The sequence below is a fragment of the Pinus tabuliformis genome, chromosome 7 (genome assembly GCF_031772625.1).
Source record: "Pinus tabuliformis cultivar Carrire ecotype Pingquan chromosome 7, CPIR1, whole genome shotgun sequence".
Lineage (NCBI taxonomy): Eukaryota > Viridiplantae > Streptophyta > Pinopsida > Pinales > Pinaceae > Pinus > Pinus tabuliformis.
The window spans coordinates 686611629-686631979 of NC_142293.1; the positions used below are offsets into that span (position 1 = coordinate 686611629).

The 20351-nt window shown below is 36.7% G+C and overlaps 1 protein-coding gene across 1 annotated transcript; it reads right to left on the reverse strand.

Annotated features, from left to right (window-relative positions):
* Positions 1-5253: 5253 nt before the first annotated feature.
* Positions 5254-6097, reverse strand: LOC149249346 (uncharacterized). Its single transcript, XM_089452730.1, has 3 exons — positions 5779-6097; positions 5547-5619; positions 5254-5465 (listed from the first exon to the last, which is right to left on the reverse strand). The coding sequence occupies exons 1-3, from the start codon at positions 6095-6097 to the stop codon at positions 5384-5386; spliced, it is 474 nt and encodes a 157-aa protein (XP_089308856.1). The 3' UTR covers positions 5254-5383.
* Between the last annotated feature and the right edge of the window lie 14254 nt (positions 6098-20351).

Consider the following 20351-nt stretch of genomic DNA (forward strand, 5'->3'; position numbering starts at 1 on the left):
CTCCACTAGCTCTTGGAAAATATATTATTTATTAATAAACATGAGCTTTCTATCTTTTGTTCTCCCATATCCTTGAGCTTTTTTCTTTTTTGCCTTATGTTAAATAAGGGTTAAGGGACTATTTTTTCCCAAGAGTAATGAAGATTTTTTTTGAATTTGTTTATTGTTGGGGGAGTATGGGTAATAAATAATGCTCTTTAGAAAACTAACTACCATATTTGACCTTGAAAGATAGGAATTTGTTGTACCCATTTGGGTCATTTTACCTTAAAAAGAAGCATGAATCCCCTATTATGTAGGTCATTGTGGGAAATAAGGATTGAACACATTATATGTGAAGGTGATCATCCCTAATTGAAAAACCCTACTAAAACGTTTCGTAACTGTTGAGTCATCAAATAAAAGAAAAGGAAAAAAAAACAAGAATTATGAAACTTGATGTTTTGTTTATAAATTTTATAAAAAGATATAAACTTTTTCTTTAACTATTTATTTTTTTATTTTATTAAATTAAGACAATAATAATATATTGTTAAACAATTATAATAATTATTTCATTATTCATTAGTATTTTATAAATTATTGAAATATTATTTATATATATATTTATATAAACTTAAATTTAAATTTAAAGAATGGAAATTTCTTAAGATGTCATATACCTCTAAATTTAAGGAAGAAACTCAAGAATCAAAGAAGTTGATGTTTATTCCACACTGTTGACGGAAGAAATATAAGAAATATAGAATAATGTTTTAACAATTTGTTTCTTTTTTCTATTAAATTATAATTATAATAATGATATAATTACTAAATAATTATTTAATTGATTATTTTTATTAAATTTTTTAAAAATGAATTAAAAATTGAATAAAAATAAAAATATACTTTAATAGAATAACAATTAAAATATTAAAATGAAAATAAAAATATATTAATTTGGTTAATTATTTCTTAAATTGGACCATGATGGGGGTGGAAGAACGGGCTAACACTGAGTAACCTTTCTATAACAAACTCAATCTATACCTCTAGTCAATATATCAATTCCAGGCACTATTGTTATTTTCATGTTTAATTGATAGATTCAATTAATTTATGATTTCTCTATTTCACTTAGAAATTTTATTTGATGTGATTTACAATTTAACTGTCCATGGCAAAAAGATTTTAATATTACTATGGTAAAAAGAAAAAAAAAATACTGTGTAATTTAATATCAATTTAATTAAAAAAAATTATACCCTAAAAAACTACTCAACTTTTAAATTATTTAAAAAATATAAAAAATCCTAATAAAAAAAATGGTTAAAATTTAAATTTCAAATAAAATAAAAATTGTAACAATAATTTTCAACAAATTTAAAAAAATACTACGTGCAGACAAATCCTTATTACATGACTACCACCTTTACATCTCCATCCTGATCCTTATTTTTATAAATATAAATAACAAACTAATTATTTTTTATTTGATTTTATTTTTTTAAATATTTTAAATAATTATAATTAAATTATAAAAAGATTGATAAAATATTTTGAATAATTATCTGTATCCCTTCTCATGTGCTCACTATGAGACAACGCTCCCCTTTGCGTGTCTTTGTGTTTGTGTGTAGTTATGAGTTATTGAAATATATTTTTTAATTTTATTATATAATAATATATATATATATATATATATATAGTTATTTTTTAAAAAATTGACTTATAACTTATGAATAATAATCTCTAATTTAAAAATAAAATTAAAATTAAAATTTTTAAAATGGGTATGTAAAGTTTCTTAATCAAATAGAGATTATGTAAAACTTACAAATACCATTTAGATAAAGATTAAAATTTAAAACCCTATGCAACTCATAAATACTTTATTTGTTTTGGAAATTTTATGATTATGGAAAACTTCTGCGTATATTTTGAATAGCCATAGAAAATATAGAAATCAATAAAGAATGGAAATTTTGTAAATGTAACTCATTGGAAGAGCTGTTAACCAAATTCAAAAATTTATTTTCATGAACCTTTCGAGGAGAATTTGGGAACCTTTCCAAGAGAAAAAGCAAGTAAACATACTAAATAATGCTATGATTGTTTTAGAACGATTAGAATGTCTTATATTCCATTCGGAGGATTTGGTTTTCAATCTTGATTTATGCATCCTAGTGCATACCAATCATACTAGTGCATACAAATCATGTTTCCAGACTTCTAAAGCATGAGAGAATTTTCTAAAAGGATTTGGAATGTGCTCTTCTGCTTGTTCACATAAGGCACGGCGTGAAGGCCCATAAATGTTCCTTTTCTTTAAGTTTTCTGCAGTCAATACTTTTCCATGGACGAATTCCATATCTTCTTCCAAAGCTGGCTTGGCGAAAATTGTGTGGAATTTTTTAACAACATAGTATACCCATGTTTGACTAAGTACATATTGCTCTTGCATCCTGTCCAAATTCGTCGCTCCAACTTGGCAGTGGCAACTTGAGCATATCCTTTCAAAATATTGAACAAAATTGGCCAATGGGGTTTAAGATTTGGTAGGATGTCCAGGTGCAGCCAGCCAGTTGAGACCCCATCTCTTTTCCAGAGGGATATATCAACAATTTTCTCAGTGCCACTGGCCTTCAACTAGCTAAGAGAGTTTCCATGTCAGCGTTGGTTCCTTCTAAGTTGACAATCGGGATTATGTCCATCCATAATTGGATGCGATCACCATTTCATTTGTCATAGTTATTGCAACTTCATTTATACCTCTTTATTGAGTTATACATCCATGTCAAAATGCCTTCAATGTCTAGGTATAATCTTATGAAAATTTTATTTTGGATGTTATTTAAAAGATACTAGTATAACCTTATTTTTATTTATGAAAATAGGGCATAGTGGTGGACTACTCATAAGGAATTTTAGTGCATTTGTGACATAATCATATTTGTGACAAGGCATACTAAATATTTAACATTTTGTTTAAATTTTTTCTTTATTTATTTTCCCCATGTGGTAGAAAAATATACATGCATATATTTAAACAAAAATGTATTTTATGTTCACTAGTGAGACTACAACAACCATGGAGTTAGTTGATATGTTGTTTCTCATGGTCTTGTGCTTCATATTTCTTACCACCAACCTGTTTGCCATTTTTTTCTAATACCAAGGTAAATTGATAGAAGAAATATTCTTTTTTAATCTACCAAATTATATAATTTGTTTATTTCATGATCGTTGAATTAAACTCATTATTTTTTTTTATCTTTCCCATATTATATTGGAATTTTACAATATATTTCTATATTAAAAGCTTCAGGTCATCAATTTTATATGTATCAAATCCAACTACATGGGAAATATTTACACCTAACATCATGTATGTGTTTATTTTTGCTTAAAATAGGAAATATGTGTGTTCTTCATCTTTACATCTATGGGATGTTGTAATGACCCCAGATGTATGTAAATTTGAAAGTTACTGTGGTAAAAGACTAATACAGTTGTTGTGATGTTTTAAACAAAACTGTGGCAAACTAATTCTGAGTTAATAATTTAAATTTAAATATTTTCTTGGAATTGCTGGCAGCCTCTTAGAGGTGAATCTTAAAGAAAATGATCAGTTGTGGTAACTGATGGAACTACCCTCCAAAAGGAGGGAAAAGCCCTGACTAAGGGATTCGGTGCTGTGTGGACAGACAGAGGAAAAAACAACATCTTGCTCCAAGAAGCAAAGAAAAGAAAAAGGAAGGTTAAGTCTGGTGAGGACCAGATAATCTGGCACTAAGTGTGCACTAATCCTGTTGAGGGCTGGAGGCCTGCAGGATGGCTCGGGGGGAGAACTCCGTCTGAAGGATGGATCTCATGGTTGGGAGGAGAGCAAAAATTTAAGTTCAGGTGACTTTTTGTTTGAGCAAAACCATTCCTGACAGAGGTGATCAGGTACGGTTCCAAACTAGTAGTCCCTGTTATGAAAATATTGCGTAGGGAATTTACAGTGAATTATTTAAGTAAGACTGTGTAATTCCTAGACAATGTTGTGAAAATAGTATGTTTTGCATCTGGAAAGCTAAAAGAGTAATCTGCTTGTTAATGAGTCAACTGTGATAATACCAGACAGTAACAATAGTGCAGAACCAGGACTGGCTACCGAAGTAGCAGTCTCGAGTCCATAACCATAGTAAAGGGTTATTGCTTACATTGATAAACTTGAACAGTTAGGTGATGGCACCTTTATACCCAGCAGACTGTGAGTGTCGTGGAACAGTAAGGGTACAAGGGTTTATACCTTGAGAGAACGATTAGGCATTACCTGTAATAAAGAGGTCTCGGGACAGAGAAACCCTAGCAGACAGTCTAGGATTCTTAGAACTGTGTGTGTGCATGAGATAGACTCTGGCAGAAGAGCGATGGACAAAGGGCCAATGCCCTTATGTTTCATTAAGGGGTTACCGCCGAGTCTCAAGGTTTGGTACAGAACCCAAAAAGGAAACTGTAAAAATAACCAGTTCTGCAAACAAAACGAATACCTTTCCACATGCTGTGAAATACAGTGACGGAAAAACATTAACTGAACGAGAAAACAAAATTCTGTGTATGAGAGCTGAACCGATAACTATGAAAGCATTTATAATCATTATAGTGCATGCAAACAATAGAGGAACAATATCTGCAACCGGGAACGAGAACATGCACCCGGTAATAATATATGATCGTGTTCAATCCAGTAGGAAAACTGTGCATGCGAATACAGAAAAGTAAATCCATTAAAAAAACAGTGAATATATGTATGCAGACCACATTCCTATCAGATTCATGCATGCGAGCCAGAGGAAGGAAACGTGTGAAACCATAGGTTTGTGCATAAAAACCAAACCATATACATGTATAAATTGGACTGCGGAACTGTATAATGAAAACAGAAGGCCATGCATGCAAAGTAATCCTCCACGGGATAAGGAAATATTATTTACACATTATGATGCGCCAACTATGATAAACCAGCTGGTGATATCTTAACATTTTCAATACAGGAACCCATAGCCGGATTTATATCATAAAACGGTGTTATCAAAACAATACTGTGCGGAACAAAAAGACAAAACAAACTCGCATAGCAAATAATGTCTAAGACTCGGACAGAGTAATGAACTCTCAAACGAAAATACCCAAATACGAGCATAATGACTGTGGTCGAGGAGAGTCTTTTCAGAAGTAACGACAAGTTATATCCTGAACATAACAGTACTTATGTGAATAAAGAAATAGTTCCACTATATACATTATAACCATATCTGCGCGTGGAGGGCAGATGTAAAACCCTTGCAAACATAATAACAGTTTAAGCCTGCCGGTAGAGGCACGGCAGTACTCAAAAGAAGTAAACTCGATGGTCTCAGCAAAACCCAGAACCTCTGTAGGGTTCTTCACCAAGGTGCCTCGAGAGCAAAGGAGACAACCATAAGGAAAGTAGAGACCTGCATAGACCATGGAGGCACTCATACCTGTAACCCTGAATCTTTCTAAGCGAACTAACCATTGAACGCCGAGAAGCTTACCTGGTATGGTTCGGGGCCGGTGTCGAGCCAGTCACTGTGGAAGCCGACCAAAGCGTAGCCAGGGCAACTGCACCTAAAACTTGGCAGAATAATAATAAAATGAGAATGCATTCGGTAATAGATGGTGGCAATCCAACCGTGAATCAAAACACAGAGACTGAGCAAAGTATTCAATACAGAAAGTTGTGCAAAGTATTCCACAGAAAAACTGATCGAAACATCCTTACAATACCTGTGAGGTCAGTGCGGATAAGATCCAGCTCCGGGCATGACGGGGTTGCAGCGTAGACCTGTTGATAACCAGCTCGAGGAGCAGCAGAGAGCTCGTCCGCAAAGGTCGCGGACATCAAATGAAACAATGCAGTGTATGGTCGATTAAATATCGACGAAAAACCCTGAGTGAGTTTAAACCCTCCGATCTTCGGAAGAGATCTGAACCGTCGGAACATGGCGGGATTTGCTGGCGGAAAAACCAAGGTTGGAGTTACCGAGAGGTCACATGGCTGGGGAAACAAGGCCATGCCACCTGCCCCAGAAGGACGGTCGATCATAAAGGCGATGGTGATCTGTCAAGGGCCAAGTACTGTGGCGGGATTCAAAACAACCCACGCCATTAATATAATAGTCAAATATCGGTGGTAGTTGAACTACAATCAAACCAACATATAACTTAGGACATGGTACCAGCCACGATGCCGCGTGGAAGGCTCAACCCAGACCTGGCATAGGTGTCAACCAAACAAAATACATGGTAATCAAATGTGTAGTGTGGTAGTGTATGCCAAATGAGCCATGTAATCCATGCTCCATATAAGTTATGTCATAGTTATGTATCCTTATATTTGTAAATGTATTGCGTACAGCTGGTAACAATATGGTAGGTGCAAAGTATAAGATATCCTGCATGTATTGTATGTTTATAAAAAATTTTATGTATGTGTTAAAGTAGGTGTGACAAATTGGTATCAGAGCCCAGTTTCAACATTGTGGCCTCAAAGTGAAGCATATACAGTATGCAGAAGGGTACACCAAGTAGAACTAATGCAAACTAACAAACATACTTAATGGTGTTCTGTTATCTGGAATGACATACAGAATTGCAATAGCTGGCAGTTAATCAAAGTGAGGACAAAATGCAAGGACCCGGCAGTAACCCTCAAGAGAATGCAGGACTGTGGGTGCAACTGGATGCAGAATCACGGAGTACTAATCTTGCAATCCTGGAAACTGTCCAGGAATTGAAAAATGAAATGGCACGGTTGCGAGAGGACAACGCACGTCTAACAGTTGAACAGGAAAAGAGTCTGAAGAGCCTGTCAGACAGGCAAAACCCACCCCTGTCCAACCCCAGTGCAGAACAACAAAGGGTAACAGAAGAACAGGATTATCAAATGGAACCTGAAAATTCCGAAGATAAGGAGGATCACTCTGATAATGTACCTCAACAACAAACATCAAAACGTCAAAAAGTGGAATTGCAAGGAGAATTTCGAAAGATTAAGCCTCCACATTTTGATGGTGAGCAGGAGGAAGCTGCTGAAGCCTGGTTGATCAATATGAACAAGTATTTTCAGTTGTATGAGTACGACCACAACCTGAAAGCTAGATTGGCAATCTTCCAGTTACAGGGCAAGGCAACTCTGTGGTGGGAGGAAATCAAGATTGTCAAGGGGGTCAGCGAGAGAACTATTACATGGGAAAAGTTCCAGAAGTATTTCAAGGAGAGGTACTTGACAGAGCGCTTCTATGATGAGAAGGCCTGAGAATTCCATGATTTAAGACTGGGACAACAAACCATGGACGAATTCATTAACCGGTTTACCTCACTGCTACGTTATGTACCTTACATTAAGGAGGAGAAGGCCAAAGTTCAGAGGTTTGTGAGCAACCTACCTTCGTATATAAGGGAAATGATTGAATTTGATAATCCTAGAACCATGGATGAAGCCATCCGTAAGGCGAGAATCTATTACCAACAGAGTAAACAGAAGGGGGACACTTCAAGTAAGAGATGGAATGAGAAAAGGAGTGGTCGGGTGGTTGGAAGCAGCAAAGGAGGTCGCAGCAGCGGGAATAAGGGTGCTGGTAAAGGACTAAGTAGTAGACCTGTTGCAAGGAACGTGCCCCGGTCTAGACCAATGAGCGAATCTAAGGCAAATGAACAGTCTGCTAGATCAGATGGTGAGGGGATGACCAGACCACCAGTGCAGTGCTGGGGTTGTGGAGGACCCCACTATGTTAAAAACTGTCCACAGAGAAAAGGAACAGACCAGATCTCTCAGATACATGAGGCATCAACTGTTGGGGACGTGGCACGTAGCGTACCCAGAATCAACGCAGCGCTGGAAGACCGTCAAGCGGAGTACCAGCCATCTATGATTGAGTTCGAAGGTAAAATCACAAACCTATCCATAGCTGTTCTTATAGACCCAGGGGCTACCTTAAGTTATATTAGTCCAAAAATTGTAGAACAGTGTATACTGCAAACTGAAAAATTCAAGAACCCGTGGCTGGTCCAACTAGCTACAGGAGCCAAGAGACGAGTCTTGGCCAAGGTAAATAACTGTGCTTTAGCCTTAGCAGGGCAGCCAATAGTGGCAGATTTGAATGTGTTACCTTTGGGCTCCTACGATATTTTGATTGGGATGGACTGGCTGGAGAAACACTGGTCCTTGGTGAATTGCAAAACCAAGACCATATATTATAAGGATGACCAGGGAGATCAGCAAGAATTACAAGGAATCAGACACCCGGTGCAGATCCGACCCATTACAGCTACCCAGCTAGCTAAGTGCATCAAAAAGAGATGTCAAATCTACGCTATCCAGGTGGGGTATGCAAATCAAAAGGACAAAACTGTCATGCTGAATAACATTCCGATAGTGCAAGAGTTTGTAGATGTTTTTCCCGAGGAAGTGCCGGGATTACCACCAAAACGAGATGTGGATTTCACTATTGAGCTAATTCCAGGGGCAGCACCTGTATCATGGGCACCTTATCGTATGAGTGTGCCAGAACTAACAGAATTAAAGATGCAGCTACAAGAGCTGTTAGATAAAAATTATATCAGACCTAGCGTGTCGCCTTGGGGAGCCCCAGTGCTGTTCGTCAAAAAGAAAGATGGAACCTTTCGGATGTGCATCGATTATCGCCAGTTAAATAAGCTTACAATCAAAAACAAATATCCTTTGCCTAGAATCGACGAGCTCTTCGATCAGGTGAAGGGAGCAACGGTATTTTCAAAGATTGAACTGCGATCTGGTTACCATCAGATCAGAATAAAAGAGGAAGATATCGCTAAGACCGCCTTCAGAACGCGGTATGGGCATTATGAGTTCGTGGTGTTACCTTTTGGGCTGACCAATGCACCTGCCACTTTCATGTGCTTGATGAACAGTGTGTTTCATCGGTTTTTAGATAAATTTGTGCTGATATTCATAGATGACATCCTAATCTACAGCAAATCAAGGAAGGAACATGAGGAACACCTTAGATTGGTGTTACAAACTTTGCGGGAACATCAATTATATGCAAAGTTCAGTAAATGTGATTTTTACAAGGAGGAGATACAATATTTGGGCCACGTGATCACCAAAGAAGGTATTGCAGTAGACCCTGAGAAGATTAGAACTATAATGGAGTGGCCTATACCAAAGGACGTGGCAGATATTAGGTCCTTTATGGGGTTAGCAGGGTATTATAGAAGATTTGTCGAAGGCTTTTCGAGAGTAGCATACCCAATCACCTCTTTGCAAAAGAAAGGAAAAGTATTTAAGTGGACCTCAGAGTGCCAGAAGAGCTTTGAACAGCTCAAGCACTTACTCACCACTGCACCTATATTAAGTATAGCTGATCCTAACAAGGATTACGTGGTTTGCACGGACGCAAGTAAAGAAGGTGTGGGAGGAGTGCTGATGCAAGAAGGAAGAGTCATTGCGTATGAGTCCAGAAAGCTGAAAGAACATGAGCAGAAGTACTCTGCTTATGAAATGGAGTTGGCTGCTGTCATTCATGCCCTGAAAATGTGGCGACATTACCTTTTGGGCAGAAAATTTCTGTTATTAACAGACCACCACAGCTTAACGAACTACTTCAGTCAACCCACCTTAAATACGAGACAAGCTCGCTGGGCCGACTTCTTAAGTGGGTTCGACTTTGAAATTAAGCATCTAAAGGGTAAGGAGAACCAAGTAGCGGATGCTTTAAGTCGGAAGGTGCAATGCGTGTGTAAAATTTCAGTTAGTAAGTGGCAAAGTACTTTAGTGGAAAAGATAAAAATAGCGGCTGAACAAGATGTTGTTTATCAGCACATCAAACAGCAATTACAGCAACAATCTGATAAGGAAATACAACAAGGGTACAAACTAGATGATGCTGATATGTTGAGCTTTAATAATAAGCTGTATGTGCCCAATGAGGATAGCATTAAGAAGCTGATTTTGAATGAATTTCATACCAGCCATTATATGGGACATCCGGGCTACCAGAAAATGGTTACCGCACTCCGCAAAGAGTACTACTGGCCAAGAATGAAGAAAGAGATAGCTGAATATTTAGCGCGCTGTCTAGAATGTCAGCAAATTAAGGCGGAACACATGCACCCAGCAGGGCTGTTTCAACCGCTACCCATTCCGGAATGGAAGTGGGAGACTATCTCCATCGATTTTATAACGGGACTGCCCAAAACCAAGAAGAATAATGACTCCATTATGGTGGTAGTGGATAAGCTGAGTAAGGCAGCACACTTCATACCTGTGCAATCGACATATAAGGCTGTACAAATTGCCCATATTTTCATGCAGCATGTGTTCAGATTGCATGGACTGTCGAAAGTAATTATCTCCGATCGGGATGTCAAGTTTACATCAACCTTTTGGAGGACATTGTTTGCTGAATTGGGAACACAGCTGAACTTTAGTACAGCTTATCATCCTCAAACAGATGGCCAAACAGAGCGAGTAAATCAAGTTGTGGAAGACATGCTGAGAGCATGCGTTATGATGAAGCCAACTCAATGGGAGGACTATCTCCACTTGGTCGAATTCGCATATAACAATGGGTACCATTCCTCAACTCAGATGAGCCCTTTTGAGGTTATGTATGGGAGGAAGTGCCGTACACCCGCAAGCTGGGGTGGACCGGAAGACAGGTTGCGAATTGGTCCTGAGATGTTACAGGAAATGGAGGATACAGTAAAAAGGGTGCGTGCTAACTTGAAAGTCGCTCAGGATAGGCAGAAAAGCTTCGCTGATCGGAAGAGAAGATTTAAGGAATTCCAGGTTGGGGATCATGTATTTGTGAGGATCCAACCAAGAAGGAGTACCTTGCAGTGTAGCGGATGTGCCAAATTGGCACCTCGTTACTTTGGACCTTTTCAGATCTTGGCCAAAGTAGGACCGGTCGCTTATCAACTTGCCCTACCTAGCCATATTAGGATTCACAATGTGTTTCACGTATCTGTATTAAAGCAATATGTTTACGATCCTAAACATGTGATTCACTGGCAGAATGTGCGGGTAAGAAGTAATCTGGTTATTATGGATGAGTATTGTTTATAAGCTGAAAAATAACTAAATCTGTTGCTGTTTGCAGGTCGAGCCGGAAGGCGAGGTTCTGGTCGAACCACTGACCATTCTCGACCGGAGAGAAGTGCAGCTGCGGAAACGAGTTATTTCCCAAGCTAAAGTGCAGTGGCAGCACTATGGACCAGAGGAGGCCACTTGGGAAGATGAGGAACTCCTTAGAGAGCTTATCCAAACCTGTTTACAGGAGATTGACATCGGGACGATGTCCAATCTCAGGAGGGGGAGATGTAATGACCCCAAATGTATGTAAATTTGAAAGTTACTGTGGTAAAAGACTAATACAGTTGTTGTGATGTTTTAAACAAAACTGTGGCAAACTAATTCTGAGTTAATAATTTAAATTTAAATATTTTCTTGGAATTGCTGGCAGCCTCTTAGAGGTGAATCTTAAAGAAAATGATCAGTTGTGGTAACTGATGGAACTACCCTCCAAAAGGAGGGAAAAGCCCTGATTGAGGGATTCGGTGCTGTGTGGACAGACAGAGGAAAAAACAACATCTTGCTCCAAGAAGCAAAGAAAAGAAAAAGTAAGGTTAAGTCTGGTGAGGACCAGATAATCTGGCACTAAGTGTGCACTAATCTTGTTGAGGGCTGGAGGCCTGCAGGATGGCTCGGGGGGAGAACTCCGTCTGAAGGATGGATCTCATGGCTGGGAGGAGAGCAGAAATTTAAGTTCAGGTGACTTTTTGTTTGAGCAAAACCATTCCTGACAGAGGTGATCAGGTACGGTTCCAAACTAGTAGTCCCTGTTATGAAAATATTGCGTAGGGAATTTACAGTGAATTATTTAAGTAAGACTGTGTAATTCCTAGACAATGTTGTGAAAATAGTATGTTTTGCATCTGGAAAGCTAAAAGAGTAATCTTCTTGTTAATGAGTCAACTGTGATAATACCAGACAGTAACAATAGTGCAGAACCAGGACTGGCTACCGAAGTAGCAGTCTCGAGTCCATAACCATAGTAAAGGGTTATTGCTTACATTGATAAACTTGAACAGTTAGGTGATGGCACCTTTATACCCAGCAGACTGTGAGTGTCGTGGAACAGTAAGGGTACGAGGGTTTATACCTTGAGAGAAAGATTAGGCATTACCTGTAATAAAGAGGTCTCGGGACAGAGAAACCCTAGCAGACAGTCTAGGATTCTTAGAACTGTGTGTGTGCATGAGATAGACTCTGGCAGAAGAGCGATGGACAAAGGGCCAATGCCCTTATGTTTCATTAAGGGGTTACCGCCGAGTCTCAAGGTTTGGTACAGAACCCAAAAAGGAAACTGTAAAAATAACCAGTTCTGCAAACAAAACGAATACCTTTCCACATGCTGTGAAATACAGTGACGGAAAAACATTAACTGAATGAGAAAACAAAGTTCTGTGTATGAGAGCTGAACCGATAACTATGAAAGCATTTATAATCATTATAGTGCATGCAAACAATAGAGGAACAATATCTGCAACCGAGAACGAGAACATGCACCCGGTAATAATATATGATCGTGTTCAATCCAGTAGGAAAACTGTGCATGCGAATACAGAAAAGTAAATCCATTAAAAAAACAGTGAATATATGTATGCAGACCACATTCCTATCAGATTCATGCATGCGAGCCAGAGGAAGGAAACGTGTGAAACCATAGGTTTGTGCATAAAAACCAAACCATATACACGTATAAATTGGACTGCGGAACTGTATAATGAAAACAGAAGGCCATGCATGCAAAATAATCCTCCACGGGATAAGGAAATATTATTTACACATTATGATGCGCCAACTATGATAAACCAGCTGGTGATATCTTAATATTTTCAATACAGGAACCCATAGCCGGATTTATATCATAAAACGGTGTTATCAAAACAATACTGTGCGGAACAAAAAGACAAAACAAACTCGCATAGCAAATAATGTCTAAGACTCGGACAGAGTAATGAACTCTCAAACGAAAATACCCAAATACGAGCATAATGACTGTGGTCGAGGAGAGTCCTTTCAGAAGTAACGACAAGTTATATCCTGAACATAACAGTACTTATGCGAATAAAGAAATAGTTCCACTATATACATTATAACCATATCTGCGCGTGGAGGGCAGATGTAAAACCCTTGCAAACACAATAACAGTTTAAGCCTGCCAGTAGAGGCACGACAGTACTCAAAAGAAGTAAACTCGATGGTCTCCGCAAAACCTAGAACCTCTGTAGGGTTCTTCACCAAGGTGCCTCGAGAGCAAAGGAGACAACCATAAGGAAAGTAGAGACCTGCATAGACCATGGAGGCACTCATACCTGTAACCCTGAATCTTTCTAAACGAACTAACCATTGAACGCCGAGAAGCTTACCTGGTATGGTTCGGGGCCGGTGTCGAGCCAGTCACTCTGGAAGCCGACCAAAGCGTAGCCAGGGCAACTGCACCTAAAACTTGGCAGAATAATAATAAAATGAGAATGCATTCGATGATAGATGGTGGCAATCCAACTGTGAATCAAAACACAGAGACTGAGCAAAGTATTCAATACAGAAAGTTGTGCAAAGTATTCCACAGAAAAACTGATCGAAACATCCTTACAATACCTGTGAGGTCAGTGCGGATAAGATCCAGCTCCGGGCATGACGGGGTTGCAGCGTAGACCTGTTGATAACCAGCTCGAGGAGTAGCAGAGAGCTCGTCTGCAAAGGTCGCGGACATCAAATGAAACAATGCAGTGTATGGTCGATTAAATATCGACGAAAAACCCTGAGTGAGTTTAAACCCTCCGATCTTCGGAAGAGATCTGAACCGTCGGAACATGGCGGGATTTGCTGGCGGAAAAACCAAGGTTGGAGTTACCGAGAGGTCACATGGCCGGGGAAACAAGGCCATGCCACCTGCCCCAGAAGGACGGACGATCATAAAGGCGATGGTGATCTGTCAAGGGCCAAGTACTGTGGCGGGATTCAAAACAACCCACGCCATTAATATAACAGTCAAATATCGGTGGTAGTTGAACTACAATCAAACCAGCATATAACTTAGGACATGGTACCAGCCACAATGCCGCGTGGAAGGCTCAACCCAGACCTGGCATAGGTGTCAACCAAACAAAATACATGGTAATCAAATGTGTAGTGTGGTAGTGTATGCCAAATGAGCCGTGTAATCCATGCTCCATATAAGTTCTGTCATAGTTATGTATCCTTATATTTGTAAATGTATTGCGTACAACTGGTAACAATATGGTAGGTGCAAAGTATAAGATATCCTGCATGTATTGTATGTTTATAAAAAAATTTATGTATGTGTTAAAGTAGGTATGACAGATGTATCCTTGTAGAGAAAAGATGTCTTAGAAAACCACTAAGCAGCTAGATATTGACATGGTCTAGAATTCTTTCACTACATCCTTTTCCATTTTGTGGAGAAATAGGGAGATATTCATGGGAAATGAAGGCGATATAATGATACTTCCACCATGTGCTTCTTATTAGCATAATGGTGTTTTTTTCCTAGGGTAGGAACAATTATACATGCGATGATAATTGCTCTTAAATCAAAGAGGTTTAAGAGACAAAATGTCCTCCTCTATTTTCTCTTGAAATGGAAGACAATATTATGGAGTACTAAACTTGATCATACAATAAGATGCACTATTAGTGAGTGCCTCATCATTTGTTCTCCCATATCCTTAATCCTTGTCTTTTCCCCCATTAAATTAAGAATGTTACAAGGGATTATTTTGTTCCATGAATGATGAAGAAGCTTCTAAAATGAGGTTCCTATTTGGGGGTATGAGTAACAAATAATAGACTTTTTGGATGTAGATCATTAGATTTTTTTTGGCAACTTACTACCTTTTTTTAACCTCTAGAGATTAGAATGTGTTATGCCCATTTGCTTGATTTTATCCTAAAAGGAAGCGTGAAGTTCATAAAGTCTATGCTCCTATGGTAAATATGGGTTATACACATTGTAACCCAATTAACTAGATTAAATGTATGATTTTGTTAGATGGCATATCTTCATTAACCTTATCCTCATTTTTATTGGAGAAAACAACATGGTGTTGGAATATTTGATTATATTATTAAATGTGGATTTCATTGATGCTATGTAGCTTTCTAGGTTAAGGTGTTTGGACAATTTCTAAACTTGATGACTCCTATAGCCTATAAACCAAACTAACTATATGAGGATGTTGATCATTACTAAGTGAGACTCTTAAGATCTCTCGTACCTCTTGAGTTAAGGAAGAAACACAAGAAGTAATGAATTTGATGTTTACTCCAGAAGGTTGAGAGAAGACATATAGAATAATATTTTGACAATTTGCTTCCTTATTTCTATCCAATTATGACTATAATAATGATATAAATACTAAATAATTCTTTAATTGATTACTTTTACTAAACTTTTTAAATAAAATTGAAAATATATTCGAGTATAATAACAATTAAAATATTAAAATGAAAATGAAAATATATCTACTTGATTAAATTTTCCTTAAATTGCATCCTATTGGGGATGGAAGAACTCCCTAGCATTGAGTAACGGTTCTATAACAAACCAAGTCTAGTATTTCTAGTTAGGCACTATTGATATTTTCTTTTTTTTTGGTAGGTAAGCACCCACAGTGGATTTGAACTAGTGACATATCGCAAGGAGTGCCTTAATAGTGCACCCATTTACCGTCAATCCAAAACCTTCAGAGAAGGAGGAGGGAGGTCGATCACTCGACCTCCCACCCATTATGACTAAGCCTTTGCCAAAGCGCTTGAGCCATCGGACTCAGCACCATTGGTATTTTCATGTACAATTGTTGGATTCAATTAACTTATGGTTTTTCTATTTCACTTAAAATTTTATTTAATAGTTTACAATCTAGTGAACCATAGAAAAAAGATTTTAATGTTATATTAGAAAATTTATTTTAATATTGTGTAATTTGATATCAATTTAATTTTAAAAAACTATACCCCTAAAAAAAAATTCACTTTTAAATTATTTAAAACTTGTAGAAAGTTATAATAAAAAATAGTTAAAATTTAAATTTCAAATAAAATAAAGATTATACCAATAATTTTTAACTTTAAATTTAAAATTTGAGTATCTTATAAATACAACTAGTAAGATTCATAAATACCTTTGGTTTTATGTTATCTTTTTATATTTTAAATAATTATAACTAAATTATAAAAAAAATAACATATTTTGATTAATAATATTTAAATTATAAAAAAATCATTAATTATTTTATAAATACAAATTTTATTAATCATTTTCTATTTTAAATATTTTCTTCACGATAAATTTATAATTATAAATAATCCTTTTTTTAAATATGTGAATATTGATAATTAAAATATAATATTCTTTTTATAATATTCTTTTCTTCATAGAATGTCCTCTTTTCTCCAGATGCATTGGATCATTGTTGTATAAAGATGCGGATTTCCCAGTGTCAAGATCATGAAACATTTCGGTTGTCTATGCGATACTATGCATTTGGATGCAATTGAAGAAAAATCCAAGAGAAAATCAGTTAATTATCCCCCAGGAAAATCATTCTCCAATTTATTTAAAATGGCGTTAGAGATATGTAGGATTTTAGAAAATAGTAAAACTTTGACCGTTATCAAAAGAGAAAAAGCCGGAAAAACAGGGTACACAGAAAAATCCGCAAAAGCAAAAATCCGGAAAAGCCAGATATACGTTCTGCTCGAATTTGATTTGATGTGCTCACTATGAAACAACGCTCTCTTTTTCCATCTCTCCGTGTTTTGTTTCTATGTGTTCCTTTTGTGTCAAATTATGGTTGAGAGCCACAAAGCATGAAGCAGAGAATGAAAAATCCTCAAGCAGAGGTATTCTGTACAACTAAATTGGTCAATGCAATCTTCATACTTCTCGATGGATGAGGTGAGGCAAAGCTTGTTTTCATTTGATTTATTAAATCTCTAATCTCTTTAGTTTTAGTAATGGCAATTTATTCATTATTTCTGCATTTTTGTTTTTCTCATCTTCAGCTTCCAAAAGGAAAGGGAAAATTCCAAGAAATTCTATAGGCAATGAAAGCGGCGAATGCAATCTCCATGTCACTTTTCTATGGACGGATGAGGTGAGCAGTTTTTTTTCATTTGATTTATTAAATCTCTAATCTCTTTCATTTTAGTATTACGAATTTACCAATTATTTCTGATTTATTTCAGCGTCTTTACTGCTCATATATAATGGACAAACCACGGAGTGAGCACCACTATGGAGCAAGAAGCTTTAAGGTACCTTATAGTTACTTCTCAATACCTGCTTGATTGTGGTGTTGCTGCTTTAAATATCGATTTACTTGGAACTTTTTGGTGTTGTTACTTTGTGGTGTTGCTGCTTTAAATATGGATTTACTTGGAACTTTTGGGTGTTGTTACGTAGACGAAAATATAGATGATTCGGTGTAGATGATTCTTACACCGAATAGAGGCCAACAATTAACTTCTCTCAATTGGAATCCAGACCATATAACAATTAACTTCTCTAAATTAGAATGCAGAACATATAACTATATGCAACGTCAAAAATAACTATATAAAACATCAAAAGAAAAGAGTGAAACTCTGTTCTTTCTTCCTAAACCTAATCCGTCGTCTCTTAAAAAAAACCCGTTTCAAGATGCAGTTACCCTAATCTCTCGTTTTGCTAATATTCTATTGGTTGGGAGCGTGTCAGCTCAGCTAGGTAGGTGGATTGTATTCGGTTGGTTGTTACACCGTCATCACACTGTTGCGGTTATATTTCATTGCACAAACGCATGCAAGGGCCTATTATACTTTCTCAAATATAATAATTTTTTCACATAGTTAATATAAAACACAAATTTATGTCTCTGGTTTTTCTGTTAAATAAAACGTTGAGCCTTTGAGAGAGAGTATAATAGAGTCTCTCAAGCATAGGTAAAATAAAACATTTTTTTTAACAAAATATAATAATTTTTTTAGATCTTATGATCGAAAGTACAATAGGATTTATTTCTTAAATGTAATACTTTTTTCACATAGATAAAATAAAACATTGTATCTTTTCTCTCAAGTATAATATTTTTCAAATAGGTAAAATAAAACAATGGATCTTCCAGAAACGATCCATTATTTTATTTTACCTATGTGAAAAAATTATTATATTTGAGAGAGACTATTATACTCTCAAATATGGGATTAAATGTTTTATTTTACCTATGTGAAACAATTATTATATTTTGTCTAAAAAGATATTTTATTTTATCTATGTGAAAAAAATTATTATATTTTGTTAAGAGAGATTCTTTATTTTACCTATGTGAAAAAATTATTATATTTTGTTATGAGAAAGAGATATTACTAAAAAAGAGAGATGTTTTATTTTACCCATGTGAAAAAATTATTATATTTTGTTATGAGAGAGAAATGTTTTATTTTACCTATGTGAAAAAATTATTATATTTTGTTATGAGAAAGAGATATTACTAAAAAAGGGAGAGATGTTTTATTTTACCCATGTGAAAAAATTATTATATTTTGTTATGAGAGAGAAATGTTTTATTTTACCTATGTGAAAAAATTATTGTATTTTGTTATTAGTGAGAGAGAGACATGTTTTATTTTACCTATGTGAAAAAATTATTGTATCTTTTTATTAGTGAGAGGGAAACATGTTTTATTTTACCTATGTGAAAAAAATATTATATATTTTTTTTAGTGAGGGAGAGAGCGAGAGAGATATGTTTTATTTTTAATTATCTTTTGTTATGAGAGAGAGGGATGTTTTATTTTACCTATGTGAATTGTATTTTGATATTATTTAGAGAGAGGGGTGATGGGAAAAGGGAGGGAGGAGGAGAGAGGGGGGTCACACTCACAGATAGACAGACTTCGGGGAGGTGGGGAATATATGGAGCGAGAACCGAGAGAGAGAGAGAGAGAGAGAGAGAGAGAGAGAGAGAGAGAGAGAGAGAGAGAGATGGGAGGAGGGAGCAAGAGGTGGGAGGGGGGATGTGTTGGCGAGGCAGAGTGGGAGAGAGAGAGAGGAATAGGAGAGGTATAGGAACAGTGAGAGGGAAGAGGGAGAGGGAGGGAAAGAGGGTGAGGGAGAGGGAGCAAGAGTGAGAGAGAGAGAGAGAGATAGAGAGAGATGGAAGGAGGGAACAAGGGAGGGTGGCGAGAGGGGAAAAGAGAGGGAGAGGGAGTTAGGGGGAGAGAGATAAAGACAGAGAGAGATGGGAGGACGGGGGAGAGGGATAGAGAAGAGGGGGGAGGGAGAGAGAGGGAGCGTGGGAGAGAGAGAGAGAAAGAGAGAGGGAGAGGGAGAGGGAGAGGGAGAGGAACAGTGAGAGGGAAGAGGGAGAGGGAGGGAGAGAGGGGTACTCCCTAGGTGTTAGAAGCCATATTAAATACTTTTAGAGGTACTACAAGTTCTTAACAAGACCGAGATCTCAAAATCTATTATCAAATTGAAGAAGGCACTTTTCTAAGCTAGAAGAAGGATGCTCCCATGATAATGGACTCTCTATCATCCCCAAGATGTGTTCTCCAATGAATGCTCCCTATCAACCACCCAAGAAATTGTCTTCTTTTTTTGTAACGATTGATGAGCCCAACTTGAAGATAGGATCCTTAACAATCATGGTCTTCTCCAAAGAGCCACCTAACACTATGTTGCAACAAAACTATAAACAAGAGTAAATGCCTAAAATTATGATAGTTGTGTGCCATTTCACCACCCACTTCCAAGTCTATGATTTCTTGTGCTACACATAACAATTTCCATGAACTTTGAATTCTATGATTTTGTGTGTTGCACGTAACATGTTCCATGCGTTGCACATAACAAGTTCCATACTATCTTTTTATTAAGGCATGTTGGAATCTCAATGCACCCCTTGGGATAGTTTTATTTTTCTAAAGGTATCTCCCATCCTCAACCCCTCCCCATAAGATTTGAACCTATTACCTAATGAGAAGTAAACCCCACAAAAACTTATATATATATATATATATATATATATATATATATATATATATATATATATATATATATATATATATATTCTTTATTTTTCCTTAATTGTACCACTTCCTCAATGGATAAATTGTTTAAGCATAAATCACTTCCCCAATGTATAGATATGCCCACCTAACCAATTCAAATTAATTCAAAATGATCCCAATATTCCATCACATCAATGGAATAATCAAAGATCCCAATATTTTGTCTTTGAGG